The sequence below is a fragment of the Alosa sapidissima genome, chromosome 20 (assembly GCF_018492685.1).
Source record: "Alosa sapidissima isolate fAloSap1 chromosome 20, fAloSap1.pri, whole genome shotgun sequence".
Classification (NCBI taxonomy): Eukaryota; Metazoa; Chordata; class Actinopteri; order Clupeiformes; family Clupeidae; genus Alosa; species Alosa sapidissima.
The window spans coordinates 27,305,072-27,323,836 of NC_055976.1; the positions used below are offsets into that span (position 1 = coordinate 27,305,072).

The following is an 18,765-nucleotide window of genomic DNA, read 5'->3' on the forward strand; positions in this document are numbered from 1 at the left end:
GAGAGAGAGAGAGAGGTACAAAAGAAAGACGAACAGAAGATAAAAAGAGAAAGAAAAAGAGAGTGTAGTCTGGAGGAGAGACACAGTGATCTAGTCAAGCCTGGGACAAAACACCACGAGGAGTGGTTTAAAACAAGATGGCTGTGTGTGTGGCGGGAGACAGAATGATGGTAAACAACAGAGAGCGAGAGAGAGCAAGAGAGGCAAAGAAGACTGTGTGAGTGTTAAAAGATGGGGAGATGGAGGAGACTGAGAGAGATTGAACAAGTGAGAGAGACTGAGTCAGAACAAGAGTGAGAGAGAAAGAAGAAGGAAGAGAGAGAGAGGGTCAGATAAATAGAAAGAGAGAGGTATGGAGAGACTCAGAGGGGGTGAGAGAAAGAGAAGCAGAGTGAGACAAAAACAAGGCGAGAGAGAGAGAGAGAGAGAGAGAGAGAGAGAGAGATTGAGCGGTCATGACGAGAGGGGGCCGACTGAGCCGAGCCTGATAGGTCTATGCGTGGTCATAGCCCATTAGGCCGGGCAGGCCCAGGCGCGAGTGCAAGCGCCACAGCTCATTACACTGCTCGGCGAGCGCGGGGACAATGCACAATCACGGCCGCCCGCCCGCCGCGTCCCCTCGCGGCCACCGCCGACCTCTGGCGGCGCCGGCACCGGCTCCGGCTCCAGCCCAGCACACCCCGCCTGAGCAAATAAATGGCCCAGGTAAGAGGGCTTTTCCTGGGGAAGAGAGCACACTGAAGAGGAGGAGGAGGAGGAGGAGGAAGAAAAGGAAGAAAAGAAAAGAGCTTGAGCACTGGAGTAAGTGCACATCAGCGAGACTTTTTCAGGCACAGTATTTTTTGTTTGTGCTGTATTTTTTATGGCTGTACTTCTTCCTGTCTGTGTTAGTGTGTGTGTGTGTGTGTGTGTCGTTGTATACTGTGTGTGAGTGTGTGTGTGTGTGAGTGTTTGGTTGCTACTAGCCTCCACCCCCCACTGCTTTTAGACATCAAAGCCTAGTCTAAACATAATGAGGAAGAGTTGAAGGGTAATTAGCTTCATCCATTATTAGTTTCCATATACCAGCTAAATTGAAGGGGTCAGCCCGGCGGCCAAGTCCTAATCAAAGTGTCCCCATGCACTCTCGGATACATACAGTGAGGTCATTCATTCAGAGTGGCGCACGGCAGAAACAAACATTAGCATTCGAGGGATGAAATCACGAAGCACTTCATTTACGACGTACAAAACCTGAAAGGGGTGAAATAGGATATTTAAGCTCATTTGTGTGGCTGTTGTTGCTCTTCAAGTGTGACTAACCAAAACAAAACGCTAACAAACACATCCAACTTGACATTTACCATGTATGGTCTTTACTTATACACTTGTACATCTGTTACCATAGAAAGTGTGCCCTGCTTTACTTCTGTACTCCATCATGTCAATCATCAACACTCTTGGAGAAAAAAGATAATAAACTGAAAAATGACAAAGTAAATATTCTTCCATGCATTGCATTACCCACTGCTTTGATGCATCACTGAGATCATGTTCCGGAATAATCAGTGATTTAAAGCCATTTTATTGGTGTCCTATTTCGTAGTCTGTTTTTCTTTCTGTGCCTTTTTAACGAACAGAACAGGAAGCTTTTTGTTGTTTCTGAAGCATCTGATAATGGAAGCGTGTGTAATTTCCCTATAGAGCACTCCTTGGCTGCAAGTCCCCAGCTAGTCCTATCTGCTAACACTCACAAACACATTGTAGGGGTGTAACAGTCTCATGTCCCCCATGACAGGCTCAGTACAAACACCTTACAATTACCATTCGAATTGACAAAAAATGGAGGTACTGATTAAGGGTCTACTGCGGAATGATGAACAAAGGATGCCTTCTGAAAAGGACTTTGGGAGAGAGACAGCCTCCGACGCCTCACAAACGTTTCCTTCACCATCTAGTTTCAAAGAATCTTGATGCCAACTCAATTTGTTCCAACAATTCTCTATCTCAAATGTGGCTGCTACGTCAGCCACTTGGTGTTAACTTTTAAAAATCATCATCGCTGCGACTTCAACAGGTAATTTCAGGACAGCTTAAGTGAGATGGAGGATGCATGTCCCTGCTCTCTCCTGCAGAGCTGACAATGAATCAGGACCGTGTTAAAGAATGTAGGGCGACCTTTGGTGTCCTATTAATTTAGCCACAGGCATTCGGAAAGCTGGCAGCTAAAACTGTGTTAATGAGGACTGAGGTGTAGCAAGAGATAGAAAGACGAGAGAGAAAAAAATAAAGTTATTTTCTGCATCACATGTGGGGTAATGTGTCTTGTCCTTATATTTTCATCACCACACATTTTGCATTTATCACACATTTTCTGTGCTAGAGTGTGATTTTTTTTCTCTCTGTGTCTCTCTCTGCGGTGATCTTCATCCCTTCCCAACACTTGTTTATGATTTAAAAAAAAAAATAATAAATCAAAAAAGATTGCACTGACGCCAGCAAAGGAGATTTTCATTAAATGGTAGACCCAGCAGGAGATTTCTAAGATCCTAACATACTATGTTTATAATCATATCAAAAATTAAGATGAGATTAAGATGGATTTAAGCCTTTACAGTTGCATATACCCACATTCACATTTGGGTATCTGTGGCATGAACCATCATCTAGATGAGAGTTGTGACCCTTTTAAATATTGAATTACCATGATAAACAAACTGCATAGCACATAATAACGAACATGCTTGCTTTCATTTGTGAACAAAAGAAAATACTTTTTGTGTTTTCAGTATTCTTTCTGTAACTCACTGGCAAAGATGGATCATTGTAATATGCATTTTCACCACACAACACACAGCATGGCTTTAACACATATTTCAGTAGACATCTGAGTTATTAGTACAACAGAAGACGGTGCATTCGCAATGCTAAATAGGCCCTCAGAGAGAAGCCTGAATATGGAGCAGCACTCCTGCAAGCTCTTGTCATTTGCTATTATTTGCTTAAAATACATCTAAAGCAAACCAACCCCACGTCTGCATTCAACATGCTGCTCGACTGCTTAGGGAGATGGTATTCTCATATTCTCCAAACAAAAACTGTACACCGCGCATACTGTGTAATAATTAGGAAATTGCATTTTTAATACGCAGAATCTAGTTCACACTACTGGACACGTCCTGCAGCCATTCCTACTGGTGACCCACACAGCCAGACACTCCATCTTTAGCACTCTACAAACCTAAGCACTGCGCAGAGTGTCTCCGCTCTTGCCTCTTTGATGACGCCCTAGAGTGTCCAGAGAATTTATATTTCCATAAATATTATGATTATCCAGGTCTAGAGTCACAGATCATGTTTCTGACACTCAGGAAGGATATGCAAACACACACACAGACACACACACACACACCCACAGACACACACACACACACACACACACTGCAGTGAAGGATACTGCTCTGCTTATATTCTTGGATACTGCTCTGCTTATATGCTCGCTGACATGGCTTCTCAGCTGTTTGCAAACAAACAATGGAATTTGACAATTTCCGTGTTTCTACACTTCTGTCGTTTAGCACACTGAATGAACTAAAAAGGTTTCCCGGGGATTGATGTATCCTCTCCGGTCGCCTGTTCTCTCTCAGAGGCAGTGTAGAGTTTCAGCAGGATCCCAGCACTGTTTAACAGGGCAAGCAAACATTAAAGGCACGGATCGTGCTTTTCAGCTGTTGGTTGTCACTGCATCTTGTGAGCAAACAAATCAGCTAAATAAAGACTCAAATCAAAGACAAAATCACAATATCTCTTTTCTCCTTTCTAATCTATCTATCTATCTATCTATCTATCTATCTATCTATCTATCTACCAAACTATCTTACATAACATCTATATAGACATAGATAGATAGATAGATAGATAGATAGATAGATAGATATATAGATAGATAGATAGATAGATAGATAGATAGACTTGCTATCTAAGATGGATAGAGTATTTATAAATGGAGATAAATGTAGACCATCTCTCCCTTTGTCTGATCCCACTCTTTTTCGCCTCGTGTTGGCCTCCCTTCATATCTCATTAGGAATGGGCCACACGACATGCTTTTGTCAAGCCGTGTCACTCAACAGCCCACCCCCTCCCCCCGTGCCCATCTGCAGCCTGCCCGCACGCACGCAGCTTTACACAGGCAAGACTCAGTGGAGCCCCAGGGCCCTATGGAACCCTGGACGGACATCTTAAGTCATCATGACATATTTACATCCACCTTACGAAAGAGAGAGAGAGAGAGAGAGAAGAAAAAAAAACTCACTGACACTGACATAAAGGACAGTATGACAGTATTCACAAATCATAAAAAAGCATGTTGTATAGGCATTCCGCACTATTATTAAAAGAACACTAAGGACGCATGCCTCAGAATGAGGAGCATTACAGCGCGAGCGAGCGAAGGCCGCTGCATCTGGCCTCACCGCGGACGCGACACCGAGTTCTCTTTTTGGTAACAAGCACTTGAGGGCAAACATCTCCCACAATGGCAGCCGGCAACCATAACCTTTTCATATCACTTCAATACATATCAGCCGGCAGGACCAATCATCTCCTATCGGATGGAGCATGAGATAACATTCTTGATTCTGCTGCCTCTGAAGAAGGGGCAGGCATTGAAGTGGGTGAGGAAAAATAAGGAGGGTATTGAACTTATTGCAACATTTCAATGTCAAGGTTCGTTAGCTGCTGTGAAAGACTGCGTATGTATGTGTCTGTATGTGATTGTGAATTATGTGAGTGAGTGTGTGAGAAAGAGTGTGCCTATGTGTGTGTGTGTGTGTGTGTGTGTGTGTGTGTGTGTGTGTGTGTGTGTGTGTGTGTGAGTGTGTGTGTGTGTGTGTGTGTGAGTGAGTGAGTGTCTGTGAGTGTGTGGTTGTGTGTGTGTGTGTTTGTGTGTGTGTGTGTGTGTGTGTGTGTGTGTGTGTGTGTGTGTGTGTTTGTGTGTGTGTGTGTGTGGTTGTGTGTGGTATGTGTCTGAGTAGGTGGAGTGTAAAAGTGTGTATGTGTGAGACAGAATATGTGAATATGTGTGTATGTGTGTATGTGTGTGTGTGTGTGTGTGTGTGTGTGTGTGTGTGTGTGTGTGTGTGTGTGTGTGAGAGAGTGTGTGTCTGTCTGCGCGCTCGCGCATGTTTCTCTTTGATTAGCTTCACTTTCCCTTCATGAGATAGGAAGCACCTCTTTATTGAGACTGGTGAAATTGCACTGCCTTCATCAGAGCCGATGAGCTCAGCAGAGTCTTAGCTCAAAGCCTTTCAGCAAGGCGGCATGCTGTGACCTTTACGTTATCTTGTACGGGATTTACGATGATTAATTGGATTAGTCTGATGAAATTTGTGGAAATACAAAAAAAAAAAAGAAACTCATCCTGCTCGCTAATTCAAGTCAAAAGAATCAACACTCGAAAAAGATCCATGACCTAGGTGTCAAGCGAACATGGCTTGAAGAGCAACAGACTTGGAGAGCAAGAGACTTGATCTAAGAAGAGAGGGACCCACTGGTAATGACATGATCAAAACATGTGACCCAAAAATGATGTATTACTGAAAGTGATTCCAATGACACTTAACCAAAAAGTATTACTTTTGCCAGGTTATACAGCAGCATATATATGGGGAGCCAGCACCAGCATGCAATGACTTCAACCTTGCCAGTATAACAAGTTGGATACATAGCAGGCAACATGATGAAGTGAGAGCAGCGGCAGTGAAGATGTTTATTAGTACACACTGATCTGAAATCATTGCTACGCGTCGTGTCGTTCGCTCATGGTGCTCTGGAGGATGCTGAAGAGTGCCTGGGGCGAAGTCTCGCAGTGTGAGCCCGAGTCAAGAGTATTAGCAACCCACACCCACAACCCAGTGCCTTATATCTATAATAAACTCCACTCCTATCTCTTGCAAATGAAATGCAATCATAAAACTAAATCATTTTCATATATACCAACAAATATACTGTATGTGAAGTATATTCTGGGGGCCTTGGGAATTGGGACAGCATTTCATTAAAAAAAAAAAAAAAAACTAAAATCCCTATGTAGAAAAACGGAGACGATTTACCATCTCAGTTGTCACATGATAATAGACGGATTCCTGAGGCCAGCTTTTAGGTTGTTGAGCCAGTCGGAACTGTGGGATCTCTTCAAATAGTACAGCACAAAACTCGGCTAAATCCTACAAAAGGCTTTCCCACAATACGCGAACATAGAGCACAAAGTAATGAGAGAACTCCATTCGTACTCTTCTTCTTTGTGTTTAATCTGTTCCATTTAACACCATAATGAAACCCGCTAAGATGGATCAGCTCCATGCTCCTCCATAAGGTTAATTTTAGACCGATCGATAGCATAGGGAAATGTACTTATGCAGTCGCTATCAAATGTGCCCTGAACCACAGCACATTCCAAATTCACCAGAGTGTAGCCTTTGGCTGTGTTCTTCTATAGAATTATAAAACAGGCTCTATTCCACCTACAGATCCCCTGATAGGCAGCTCTCCTCTTTGGCCTTCTTTTCTTTCACTTCTCTTTCTTTCCTGCTTTGAAATCATGGACAAGTTGATCACACAAATAGAACAGCGATATGGAGCAGTGTGTGTGTGTGTGTGTGTGTGTGTGTGTGTGTGTGTGTGTGTGTGTGTGTGTGTGTAAGAACCACAAAGCAGCTCCTTTGGGGACATACTGTTTCATGGGGAACGTCTGTAAACAATGCCCTCGCCACGAGCCCCAGAGATTTATTCCACTGTTATCTTGGTCCTCTGTTCTCCCAACAACCCCCCAAACACACACACACACACACACACACACACACACACACACACACACACACACACGCACACACACACACACACACACACACACACCACTCAACTCTACTGTATGTTTGCGTGCCTCTCAGCCATGGCAAAAAAGGTTCTCTAATTGCCGCCACTCCTGACCCCACTTTTCTCGCCGTGTTTGTGGGAGTTATTGGCAGATCAAACACAAGGGCTGGGGTGTGTGTGTGTCGGGGGGGTGGGAGGGGGGTGGAGAAGGAGGGCCTGATTCGAAAAGAAGAGGAAAAGAGGGATTAAGCCCTTTAACAAAGCCTTAGAGTGAAGTGTGTAATGCTCCATGAAGGAGGTTGAAATTCCAGTCCCTACCTCAACAACCCAGCACCCCACCCCACCCCCCTCCACACACACACAAACACACACACACACGCTCACCCATAGCTCTCCCCAACACAGAGATGCTTACCTTTCATAAACAAATGCACTCTTCTTAATATGTAAACCAAACAAATGTCAACAAAAACAAACCCCATAAAACTTGAGCAGGGCCAGAACAGCAGCAGCAGTTCCCGCATCGCTGTTCTGTTTGGATTGAATCACCGACGCGGCACTCCACAATAAGTGGGCCTCCAGGCTAGGGCCAGATATTTTGGGGGATGGAGATGCGCTGTTAATCACCACAGCACACCAGCCGGGCACGCGTGTCCTGCATGGACCTCTGGGACAGGCCTGGCTTGTGGAGTCAAGTGCTTTCAAGCCCGGGCTTGCACGGAAAAAAAAAACCCTGTGACAGAGTTATTATCGGTCATTTCACAGCTGTGATGTTTGTTTGCACGCCATATAAATGGGTGTGTAATTACTCCAACAACATACTCTTAAACAATGATCCTGGAAAATAGGGTGGCTGGGTTGTTTTGTTTTGGTAAGCAAATGAATGTCACAAGAAGGTGAGAGAAAGAAAATCAGGGATGTATTCTCATTTCCCTGCTTGATGCAAGAGAGCTTTCCTCAGCAGGACACTTGCATGTACGTACACACACCTGCACACACACACACACACACACACACACACACACACACACACACACACACACACACACACACACACAGACACCTGCACACACACACACACACACACACACACACACACACACACACACACACACACACACACACAACTGCACACACATTCACGGGCATACACAGACACACACACACACATACACACATACACACACATTCACGCGCATACACACACACACACACACACACACACACATACACATTCACGCACATACACACACACACACACACACACACACACAACTGCACACACATTCACGGGCATACACAAACACACACACACACATTCACACGCATACACACACAAATACTGTATATACACGCACACACACACACACAAATGAACTTGATTGCCTACAGCAGCACATCTCTGCAGCCAGAGAAAATATACAGAGACTGTGGTCAAAGAGATGTTTGTCGATGTTGTGTCACACGTCAGCCACGACGAGGGCTGCACGCAAATTAAGCCACCCCCGGTGCTCAGAAAAAATGCACAAAAAAGAGAGTAAAAAAAATAAATAAAAAAAAAAACTGCAAAACAGAACAAAAACAAAACAGCAAAGGACTAGACACCTGGAACAAAGACGTTCATTGGGCTTTAATGTGCACCAATCACACTGCTAAGCTTTTTCATTTGGGATGATCTGAATCAATCAGTGGCCTTGTTTGCCCCCCGACAACAACCCCACACCACCCCCACCCCCTTTCCTCTCAGCTTGTTTTCGTTTGAGCTCAAATAGAGTCCCTCTAATCCTGCAGCGGAGGTGCGGTCACTGCTTGCTAAAGTCGCAGTGCTGGCCTACAAAATTGGCGCACTACAACACCACTGATTGCCTTTGTCCAGCGACAAAAAAAAAGAGAAAAGAAAAAAAGGAAACTAAGAGAGAGAGAGAGGGAGAGAGAGAAAGAGAAAGAGAGAGAGAGAGAGAGAGAGAGAGAGAGGGAGAGAGAGAAAGAGAAAGAGAGAGAGAGCTAGAGTGAGGGGGAGAGAGAGAGAGAAAGAGAAAGGGAAAGGCAGTCTTTTAATCACCAGAGTGCACGGAGTAGGGCTTGTTCAATTCACACATGTAAGTAAAGCCACTGACCATGAAATGGCCTCACCCTTTTCACAGGCCATATAAATCCATGAAAGTCCAACTCCTTCCTGTGTGTGCGCGCTCTTGCTCAGCCTCGAGACAGACTCAATTTATCAACACCTCTTTAAGTGTACCGCATTGATTCAAGTGATCTATACGTGCCCGGGAAAATATTGGATTAGCCAATCAATGAATCAATACATTTCTTAGGTTACCCCCCCCCCCCCTTTTCCCCCCAAAAAACTCCCATTTGGTTTGCAGCTCTTAGTCTTATTCTTCGAGTAAATAATGGAGATTCAGGTCGTTTTTATCGATGCCGTGATTTTGGTCCCTCTTTGCTTTTTAATGCACTTTTCATTCGCCCGAAGTCTCCGAGCAGAGAGGATCAACTGAACTAGACCAAAGATTCTGTCGAGTCAGTCCATAAAGTAAAAAAAAAAATCTATAGGTGTAACTTCATCTGTAATGCCGTTTCTTTCAGCCCAGCTCTCTTTAAGTGAAACCCTCCTCCTCCTCCTCCCTGGCTGAGCAAATCATGCACCCCATGTGACAAAGCACCCTGCTGTCAGCCTTGCATCACGGCCTACTCAACGGCGTCTCTCTCTCTCTCTCTCCCTCTCTCTCTCTCTCTGCCCGGCTGCATCGAGGCGAGCCCAGGAGGAACAGAGAGTTTAATTCACATGCCGGGCCTTTAGAGCAATAATTTTTCTTAATGCTTGCACCTGAAAAGGCATGCGGCGAGGCTGATTAGCTGGGTCAATGCATTTGGCAGATGCCCAGGATTTGCCTCATTTTCTGCAACGGCTCCACAGATGACAGAGGGAAAAAAGAAGGAGGAAAACAAATAAACGGCAGTATGGAAGGGAAAAAACAGAGGTGGTCTAAACAAGCTGTTTGGTCAAGGCTTGTTTTTTTTGGCTTCAAACAGACACATCAGGCAAAAAAAAAAAAAAAATCTGGAGTTAGATCATCGCTCTCAATGGGAATTCATTATGAAACTACAAGACCCTTGACTCCATTTTTCAAACAGAGCACCCATAACACAATTATATCAAATATTGATGTCAACAGCAACGTTGTTTTAAGCCCGGTGCCAGAGATTATGTCAATACAGGCCAGTGTGGTGGACGTGTATGCACATTTCAGCAGCAGATAGGATCAAAGGCAACCTACTTGACCAGAGTCGATAACCTGATGCAAATCATTGTTGTCAGGCCATTGACAGCAAATAACATGGCAAAACCTTGCCCACCTCCCACCCAGACACCCACATGAGTGCCCTCTCCACCCCACCACACCCCAACCCTCCCCCACCACAGGGCCACCCACCCACAGACACAAGAGCTGCCCTGGCTGTTATAGGACGGAGTTGGTTAGGACGGAGCGAAAGTCTCACCTCTGGCAGTGGCATGCCGTTGATGATGAGGTCGGGCTGCTGCGGGCCCTGGCCAGTGAAGGTGTGGTGATAGCCGTGGTTGGGCGCGGCATTGCGCGAGTTCTGGTTCTCCACGTTGAGGAAGGTGCTCTCCGAGCGCCTGCAGCCCAAGGGCAGGGTCTGCTGGTGGTAGTCGAAGTAGTTGAGCGGGGAGGTGAGAGACGAGCAACTCACCACGTTCATCTTGTCCGTCTCCTCCACGTCGCGCGGCACCAGGCGGATGTCGTTCTTGCTCAGCTTCTTCTTCTTGCTGGACTTCTTCTGGTTGCCGTAGGAGTACTCCGCCACCCTGTGCAAGTAGAAGAAACTGAACAGACTCAATAAAGCAGTGATCTGATTTACATGCCAGGTGCCGCACGTCCCCCTGCACGCACACGCACGCACGCACACACATACAAACACGCGCTGGGGCGTCGGCTAGGACAGTGGCGGCGGTTGGCGTGCGAGGCCTGTTCGAGCTCATCGGTGGTGTCCGGTAATAGCCACCACGAGGAGAGAGAGTGGTGTCCGGCCACCAATGGAGCAGCCATGCTTCAGCTGTTTGGATTTCCATGCCGAGCCAGTCAACATGTCACAAAACAAGCGCTCACAATGCAAACATGCCCAACCACTGCAGCACAAATGGAAACATGAGACTGTCTTTAACACCTGTGTACGCTCAGGTGATTTGTGTGTGTGTGTGTGTGTGTGTGTGTGTGTGTGTGTGTGTGTGTGTGTGTGTGTGTGTGTGTGTGTGTGTGTGTGTTTGTGTGTGTGTGTGTGTGTGTGTGTGTGTGTGGAGTGTGTCTTAGGAGTCTGGGCTGTTTCTATCCACAACGCGCCTGAAACACGCCTTTCTAGCATGTTCCTATAGACAGTCTGCATTTCAACATTTCTCCCTCTCTATTTCTCTCACTCTCTCTACTTTACTCTCTCTCTCTCTCTCTCTCTCTGTCTGTGTGCTTTGAACTGTCCTTTTCATTTAGATGCTGCGTCTGTCTCCACATTCATCTTCCTTTCTGGCATCGAGAAACGATAACGGTGCAGAACCTTTATCTTTTTGTGGGCATCTCAAAACAGTTTTCCTCTCTCTTGATTCTAAGCTGGTGGAAAAAAAGGCAGAGACAGTGAGGCTTCCTTAATAACAATAAGAAAAGAGCATCACTCTTCTTTTGTGCCGCTGCTGCCTGCACTGAAGATGCTTGTGAGAGAGTCTTTACAGAAGCTGAGCGAACAACAAATAGCAAATAACTAACTGCAAACTCTAATCTTTATGGAGGAGGCTGACAAAGAGCAGTACATGTGTATCAGAATTGAAATTCTAGACACGGGGGCCATGTTGCATACACACAACATTTTCATATAGCAGAGTATATGAACTATTAAGAGCTGAAAATGCATGAATCCATATGTATGCATTTTAAGTCATTTTATAGCATTACCCTGGCATAGTCAATTGATTCATACATTCTAGTGGGCTATATACATCTGACAGATGTAACACCGTGCATATTCACAAAAGCTTCTTGGCAAAGCTGCAAAGGGCTAATATAGCTCATCACCTCCATCTCTTTCGCTCACGGCAACAATAACAACAAGGTTGTTTTTAGAGCAGTGTCAAAGAACATGTCTCTGCACGATCATTAGAACCAGTTAATCTGCGTGACCCTAGATCTCTGAGCTAGGGAGAATTGGCACAGTAAAGCTACCTAAATCCAATACTTGGAACGGACATCCTGCACAGATATTTATTTCTTATTTGTGTGTTCTCCAGAAGTATTACCCAAGGTCTTTCCGATTTCAGGGTGAGAGAGAGAGAGAGAGGAAAAAAATAAAAACCCTGACACATCCTGTTTACACTAGTCCCTGTGCAATAATCTCAAGCAAGCTGGAGAAGCTATCTTCAGCACGCAGCCATTCCAATTTCATTTAAAGAGATATGAGATCCAAGACTTGTCGGTGAATCTCTGGAATGGCAGCCTGCAATCTGAAATAAACGGACATTCCTTCACCTGTCCAAGCGAATACCCAGGTAGGACTGTAAGGCAAGACTGACACACTCACACTACACTGAATCGCTCTCTGACCAAAAGATGTCCCCTTGATTTATAACTGATTGACTCATAGGGCTGAATCACTGAATCCGCAAGTGTGGGAGAACACTGCACACACACACACACACACACACACACACACACACACACACACACACACACACACACACACATACACCATCTCAGTTAAGATGGCCCGCTACACAGAGGTGTCACACAACTGAAATGTCAACAAAAATTATGTTCGGCGTAAAATATGGTAATGATTTCAGGTTAAATTTGCAAAAAGCAATTTATATGTAAATGCACAGTGCAACATAGTGGAGGAAAATCATCTTTGGAGCCTATGTTACAGATCGATAAAGGCAAGTATTTTATTATGCCATATTAGAAATAAATAAATAAATAAATGTGATGGCTCTTTTAATAAATACTGGTCTATCTCTTCCTACAAAAAATAGTGGATATTATGAACAAGAATTCATCACTTATCTGGAAGCAAAAAGATAATCTTGACAATCAGTACAACAATATCATTAGCTCTGTGGAAGCCAGCTAAGGCCTCATCCTGTTGTCAGGTGAACATACAGGCAATGCTTCATGATTTTATGTCAAAGTCTTTCAAGCCTTGAGAACATGCAGAAAATTACAAGAAATTAGAATGAGACATAGTCCAACTATTGTATTAACCAGACGACTACTGACGGACAAGGAGCAATTGAGAAATAGCTTTAGGAAATGGCTGTTTCGTAAAAGGCATATGATCAATGTTAACTACTTTTCTAGATCTGCATCATGTGTTCGCATAAATTGAATAGCCCTGAAGGGAACTTGAGGCTTTAAAATATAATTACATATAAGACAAAAGATTTTAGTTTGTGGATGGTCCTAATCCTGGGAGGTGTGTAATAATGGTAATTATTGAATTGCCTTGCAGGTACCGTAATTGCAGTCTAGTCAACGGAATAGTGACTAAACAGGGATGGTTTAAATCATCACACATGAATCATGGAGCTATGGATAGACCAACACATAAATGCATGCACACACACACACACACACCATAGCAGGGACCTGCTCAAAGACACACACACACACACACACACACACACACACACACACACACACACACACACATACATATATACATAGTGTAAATAAGCAATACAAATTGTTATGCAATTACTACGTTGGCCAGAATTGCTGTCACATATGGCTGAGTCAGTTATGTTGATGTTCCAATCTTATTATGGGTAGTCTAATTATGATAAAATGGCTTCTTTAGAAAATGAATCTGTACTTTTACTTTGATAAACGAAAACCATACTGGAGCTATTGTTACTGAGTCACATCTCATCTCAGAGTCAGTTGCTTTTCCTCAACGGCCCTTGGCCCTGCTGCATGCACACAACACAGAAGCATCACAAGCCACACACAGCTCCTACAAACACATCGAAAGCTATGGCAACAGTCATGCACCAAATATTGTATTTTTGCACAAGTGAGGCTGGTGACTGTTGGAATATTATGAATGACACAGAGAGAATATGATCGATTTCTAAAGATGAAATAATTGGTTGGGTACCTGCAGTTGTATGTTCGGATCTCCTTATTATCCCGTTTGCATTTGACTGCCACAAATATCATGGTGACAAACAGGATGGCAGCAATGGAGCCCAGCGCGATGATAAAGATCAGGGAGAGGTTGACCGTTCCAATAGACTCCTGTGCGTTCAGGTCCGGGGAAACGTAGATGACGATGTATGCAGACGCGGACAGAGACGGCTTCCCGTGGTCGTGTGTCATCACCGTGATCTCGTAGGTCGTCTTGGTTCTGTCGGAAAAAGTCGTCGTAGTCCTAATCTCCCCGTTCATCTCGTCGATTTCAAAGTAAGGCCTGTCTCCCTCAGTGATGGAGTATGTCAGTCTACCGTTTTCCCCCTCGTCGTAATCGTCGGCTTTCACCTGGGTAACCAGGTAGCCAACTCCCGCGTTTCTGGGGATAGACACCTCTGCGGTGCCATTCACCAGACGGGGAGACGTGATGAAAGGAATATTGTCATTGACATCTATTACAACGATTTTTACTGTGGCTGTACTGCTAAGAGATGGCTGGCCCTGGTCTTTGGCCATAATGTTGAATTCGAAAGACCTTGTCATTTCGTGGTCAAAAGATCTCTGCGCGTAAATCTCCCCTGTGGTGGGACCTACTTGGACATATGAGGAGATGGACATGTCCAGAACATTCTTTTCTACAATGGAGTACGTTACAGAGCCATTTAAGCCCATGTCAGGGTCTCTCGCAGTCACCGTGAATAAATGTTTACCAGGGGTGTTGTTCTCCATAACCATGGTCTGGTAATGCGGCTTGGTAAAGTGGGGTGGATTGTCATTTTCATCCTTGATTTTGACAGCAAATGATTTCGTTGTTTTCAGTGAGGGGTTACCACTATCCTCAGCTTGAATTGTCAGGTTGTACCTGTCTCTTTCCTCTCTGTCCAGTTTGCCAGCAACAAGGATGGTTGAAAAGGTCTCATACTCCTGGAGTCTGAAAGGCACATTACCTAGAAGCTTGCATTTGACTTTTCCGTTCAAACCAGAGTCTTTATCCAAAACCCGCACTAAAGCAATAACATACTCTGGCCCAGCGTTCTCGCTCACCTCCTCTATCTCACTACTCACTGGTAGGAGGTTAATCACTGGCACATTATCGTTTGCGTCGAGGACCTCTACGTTGACTTTACAGTGTGCAGGTATAGAATTCGGGCCTAAATCTTTGGCTTGAACGTCGATTTCGTAAACTGTCGTCGTTTCGTAGTCCAGTGGCCCATTGACAGTGATGACGCCCGTTTTAGGGTCAATTTTAAAAGCTTCTCTTGTTTTGTCACTGACGTAGCTATTAAATGAGTACCTAACCTCGCCATTTGTGCCTTCATCTGGATCTGTTGCGTTAAGATTAATAACAACTGTGTTGATGGGAGAGTTCTCCATCACTTTCACTGAATATACAGCCTGATCAAAAACGGGGTTGTTGTCATTGGAGTCTATTACTTTGATGTTTAGTTTCACCCTGCCAGACTTTGGGGGGTCTCCCCCGTCCTCTGCAGTAATGGAATAATCATATCTAGACTGAACCTCTCGGTCTAAAGGCTTCTCGACAACAAGCTCTGCAAACTTAGAACCGTCCCCCCTGGTCTTAATCTCGAGTCCGAAGAGCTCATTCGGGGTGATGCTATAGGTTTGAACTCCATAGCTCCCCGAATCCGGATCACTTGCCCCCTCTAGGGGAAATCTTGTCCCCGGGTCGGCGTTTTCAGAGATTTCTATATCAATGTGGTCTGTTGGGAATCTTGGCGCGTTGTCGTTCAGGTCCTCTATTTCGATTTTGATCACACATATAGCCATGGTGTTTGACATCAGTTCCAACGTTACAACGCATTTGGGGTTATGGCGGCAAACCACGTCTCGGTCGATTTTCTGCTTGGTTTTTAGAACCCCCATGTTGTCGATTTCCACCCATCTCGGCTCAGAGCTAGAGATAATGCGAAAGGAAACGGACTGATTTGCACCGGCAAACTTCGTGTCGATGAACTCTTGGGTAAGATTGGCTATTTTCGTGTATGCTGGCTGCTCCTCTTTCACATAGTATGTCCTAGTGAACAGAGCGTCGGCACCAGTCCAGCAAAACAATAAAAACACGAAAATGTGTATAAATTCCATCTCCTTCAAGTGTATCGTACCTGTTGATGTTTTTCTTCTTTTCACCACATGCATCTCATCGACTGATTATTTTTTATCTGCGCATCTTATTACAGTATTCCAAATATTTCTGTATGTCCCCACATAAAAGTTACCGAGAAAAACACGTTGATATCGAAAATAAAAAGGCTCGCAACTGGTGCTGAATTAATTTCACTTAGGCCTACGCTGTGTGCACTGTTGTGACAGAGTCCCGTGCACTATTCAGAGCTCATCTATTTTCAGTTTATGTGAAAAGTCTGCTGACAGAAAATAAGAATTCATACATTCTGCACGGGTGCGGGAAAACTGGCGGAGGACTACTCATCAAATCTGCGCAGTTCACATCAGGAGACAACTGCTAGCCAGGAATAATGTCGAACCGACCATTTTGAAGCAGTAACAAAATCCGTAAAACGGTGATAAGTCTCAATCAGTACATTCCGTTGCGCGGGTCCACATCAATAAAAAAAAAATAAACCGGTTGGTGCTAATGACGTTCCACCATGGTTATTCTCAACACCATGTTTCCAGTTGCATGTAAATACATATTAATAAAAATAGGTGCGGAGCCCCATGTATTCTCAAAAAAGGCTCAAATAATGATATATTCTCGGGTTGCAATTCCATGAAAGCGCATATCCGCCGAGAAGACAGAATCCACAAGGAGAAAATCTTAAGAGAAAATCAAGGCAATCAGCACTGATCACAAAAATTACTACAAACAGTGGTCCGTTTTTCTTGTCCCCTTCATGAAGGCGTCTTAATGTCAGTAGTCAAGTCCATTTCCATTATTTCCAAATCGCAGGGAAAGGAGGTCGCTCTCTTTTTCTTCTGTCTTTAATGAAAGTATTGAAGATTCCTGGGTGTAAATTAATTTCTTCAGACCAGTCAGAAAGACTTTGACATGAACACGCCTGCGTCCAATGTGGATGAAAAATGAAATAAAACAAATAAACCACGAAAATGAAAACCGCTTTCCTTAGTAACGCTAAAACAACGACGGAGATCGTTTGGGTTTTGCAACAGGATAGGATAGAAGCTACTTCATAGATATCCAGCCTGTGGATGATGCGACTACACAACTCTCCGCGCAGCTTCTGGTTGATGCTCAACTAGCATCTTCAGTGAGCACTGTCGACTGCACAGTGCAGCGGCGGGCGCTCGATCTCAAGACCCGCAAAGCCTTCGACCAATCAGAGGAAGACCCGCAAACCCCTCAGCGAATCAAAGATAAAATTGGTCGGTCGAGTATCTGAACCTCCAAACTACACGACCAATCAGAGGACGATCTCCAAACCCCTCAGCCAACAACAATCTGCGCTGGTGGGTTGGCTTTACTGGTGGGTGGGACATATATCAGCTGTGAAACTCGGCCAACTAGCCTGCACTTCTGCAGCCAAGATCTGTGTGGCTGGATCAGCACACCAAATCAACCATTCAGGAATGCACAGACTACTCCGCGCGTCTCTAAGGCATATTTGTCTTTCTCTCCATGGCATTCTGCCGGTGGCGCGCAATTGACAAAATTTTGTTTGTAGCTTATTGACGACTGATTTAAAACTTGACATTTTGTATTTTCAGGTGACTTAAAACTGATCGAAGGTAGTTTGGAGGGAGGGGAGCAGAGATAACAGCACGATGATTGGATGGGTGGCCAAGCAGAGATTTTTATGCATGCACTGGCATTGCGCATTGGATAACAGATGGTTCCTTCTGTACAAGTACTACCATTTAATCTAAATTAAAATGATACAATTAAAGTTAATCCACACTTAGCCGAAAATCGCAACTGCTGTATGAGGTATAGCTTAGTTTATTTGAAACGATCATACCTCACAGCACATTTAGACACCATTCTCATTGCCTGCCAAGCATGTCGCGTACTGTACGCGTAATTGTACAACCCACAACCATTCAAGTATGCTTCACACGTGTTGCTTGTAAGTCCATGGATAAGATCATTAAGATGAATCATAAACCATGTCATTCCACAAATGTTTGCTTATCTCGCTGTCATCCACACTGCTTCACATTTACGCGTGCGACTGATGCGTCACTACCTACTCATTGCATTACCTTATTCCATTCACACGAACGTTAGCATCCGATGAATCTGTAACTGATTTTTATGCTGGCGTATGGTCCATTTTGATTTGATATTGCTCTGACCGATGATTGAAGATAAAGGGATACAGTTACTTGTCAACATTAAAAAAAAGACAGTAATAACTTACTGCTTTACACAAACATACCTGTCATGGAGTAAGTTACAGTAAATAAGGCGAAGCATCCCTTTATCTCTATCATGTCTAAACTACATAGTGACATCTGAAATTGCATACTTCTTGTCACTGTATGTGCTATCTGATTTGATGTTTTTGACCATGAAAAATAAGTTGTGGAAACGATGCACTAAATGACGGGCAACAACAAAGGAAAGCTTTGTGAATCGCGAATCTCTCTCTCTCTCTCTCTCTCTCTCTGTCTGCCGCACTCTTTTTGCACGTCGCACCGATTTGGTTCAGACCACAAAAACGAGATCACATCTTGGTTGAAGTAGGTTTTAAGTCACAAGGGTGACACCTAGCGTCCG

At 44.3% G+C, this 18,765-nt stretch overlaps 1 protein-coding gene across 1 annotated transcript; it reads right to left on the reverse strand.

Annotated features, from left to right (window-relative positions):
- Positions 1 to 513: 513 nt before the first annotated feature.
- Positions 514 to 17,296, reverse strand: pcdh19 (protocadherin 19). Its single transcript, XM_042073982.1, has 3 exons — positions 14,017 to 17,296; positions 10,297 to 10,687; positions 514 to 720 (listed from the first exon to the last, which is right to left on the reverse strand). Exons 1-3 carry the CDS (start codon positions 16,203 to 16,205, stop codon positions 514 to 516), a joined length of 2,787 nt encoding a protein of 928 aa, XP_041929916.1. The 5' UTR covers positions 16,206 to 17,296.
- Between the last annotated feature and the right edge of the window lie 1,469 nt (positions 17,297 to 18,765).

Bases quoted from the DNA above. Each gene is read 5' to 3' on its own strand.
- pcdh19 (XM_042073982.1), bottom strand. From the start codon at position 16,205: ATGCATGTGGTGAAAAGAAGAAAAACATCAACAGGTACGATACACTTG. The intron at 10,688-14,016 runs GTACCCAACCAA...CTACTTGCACAG, and splicing joins ATCCGAACATACAACTGCAG to GGTGGCGGAGTACTCCTACG. The intron at 721-10,296 runs GTGGGTGGGTGG...TCTCTTCCCCAG, and splicing joins CCAGGGCAGCTCTTGTGTCT to GAAAAGCCCTCTTACCTGGG.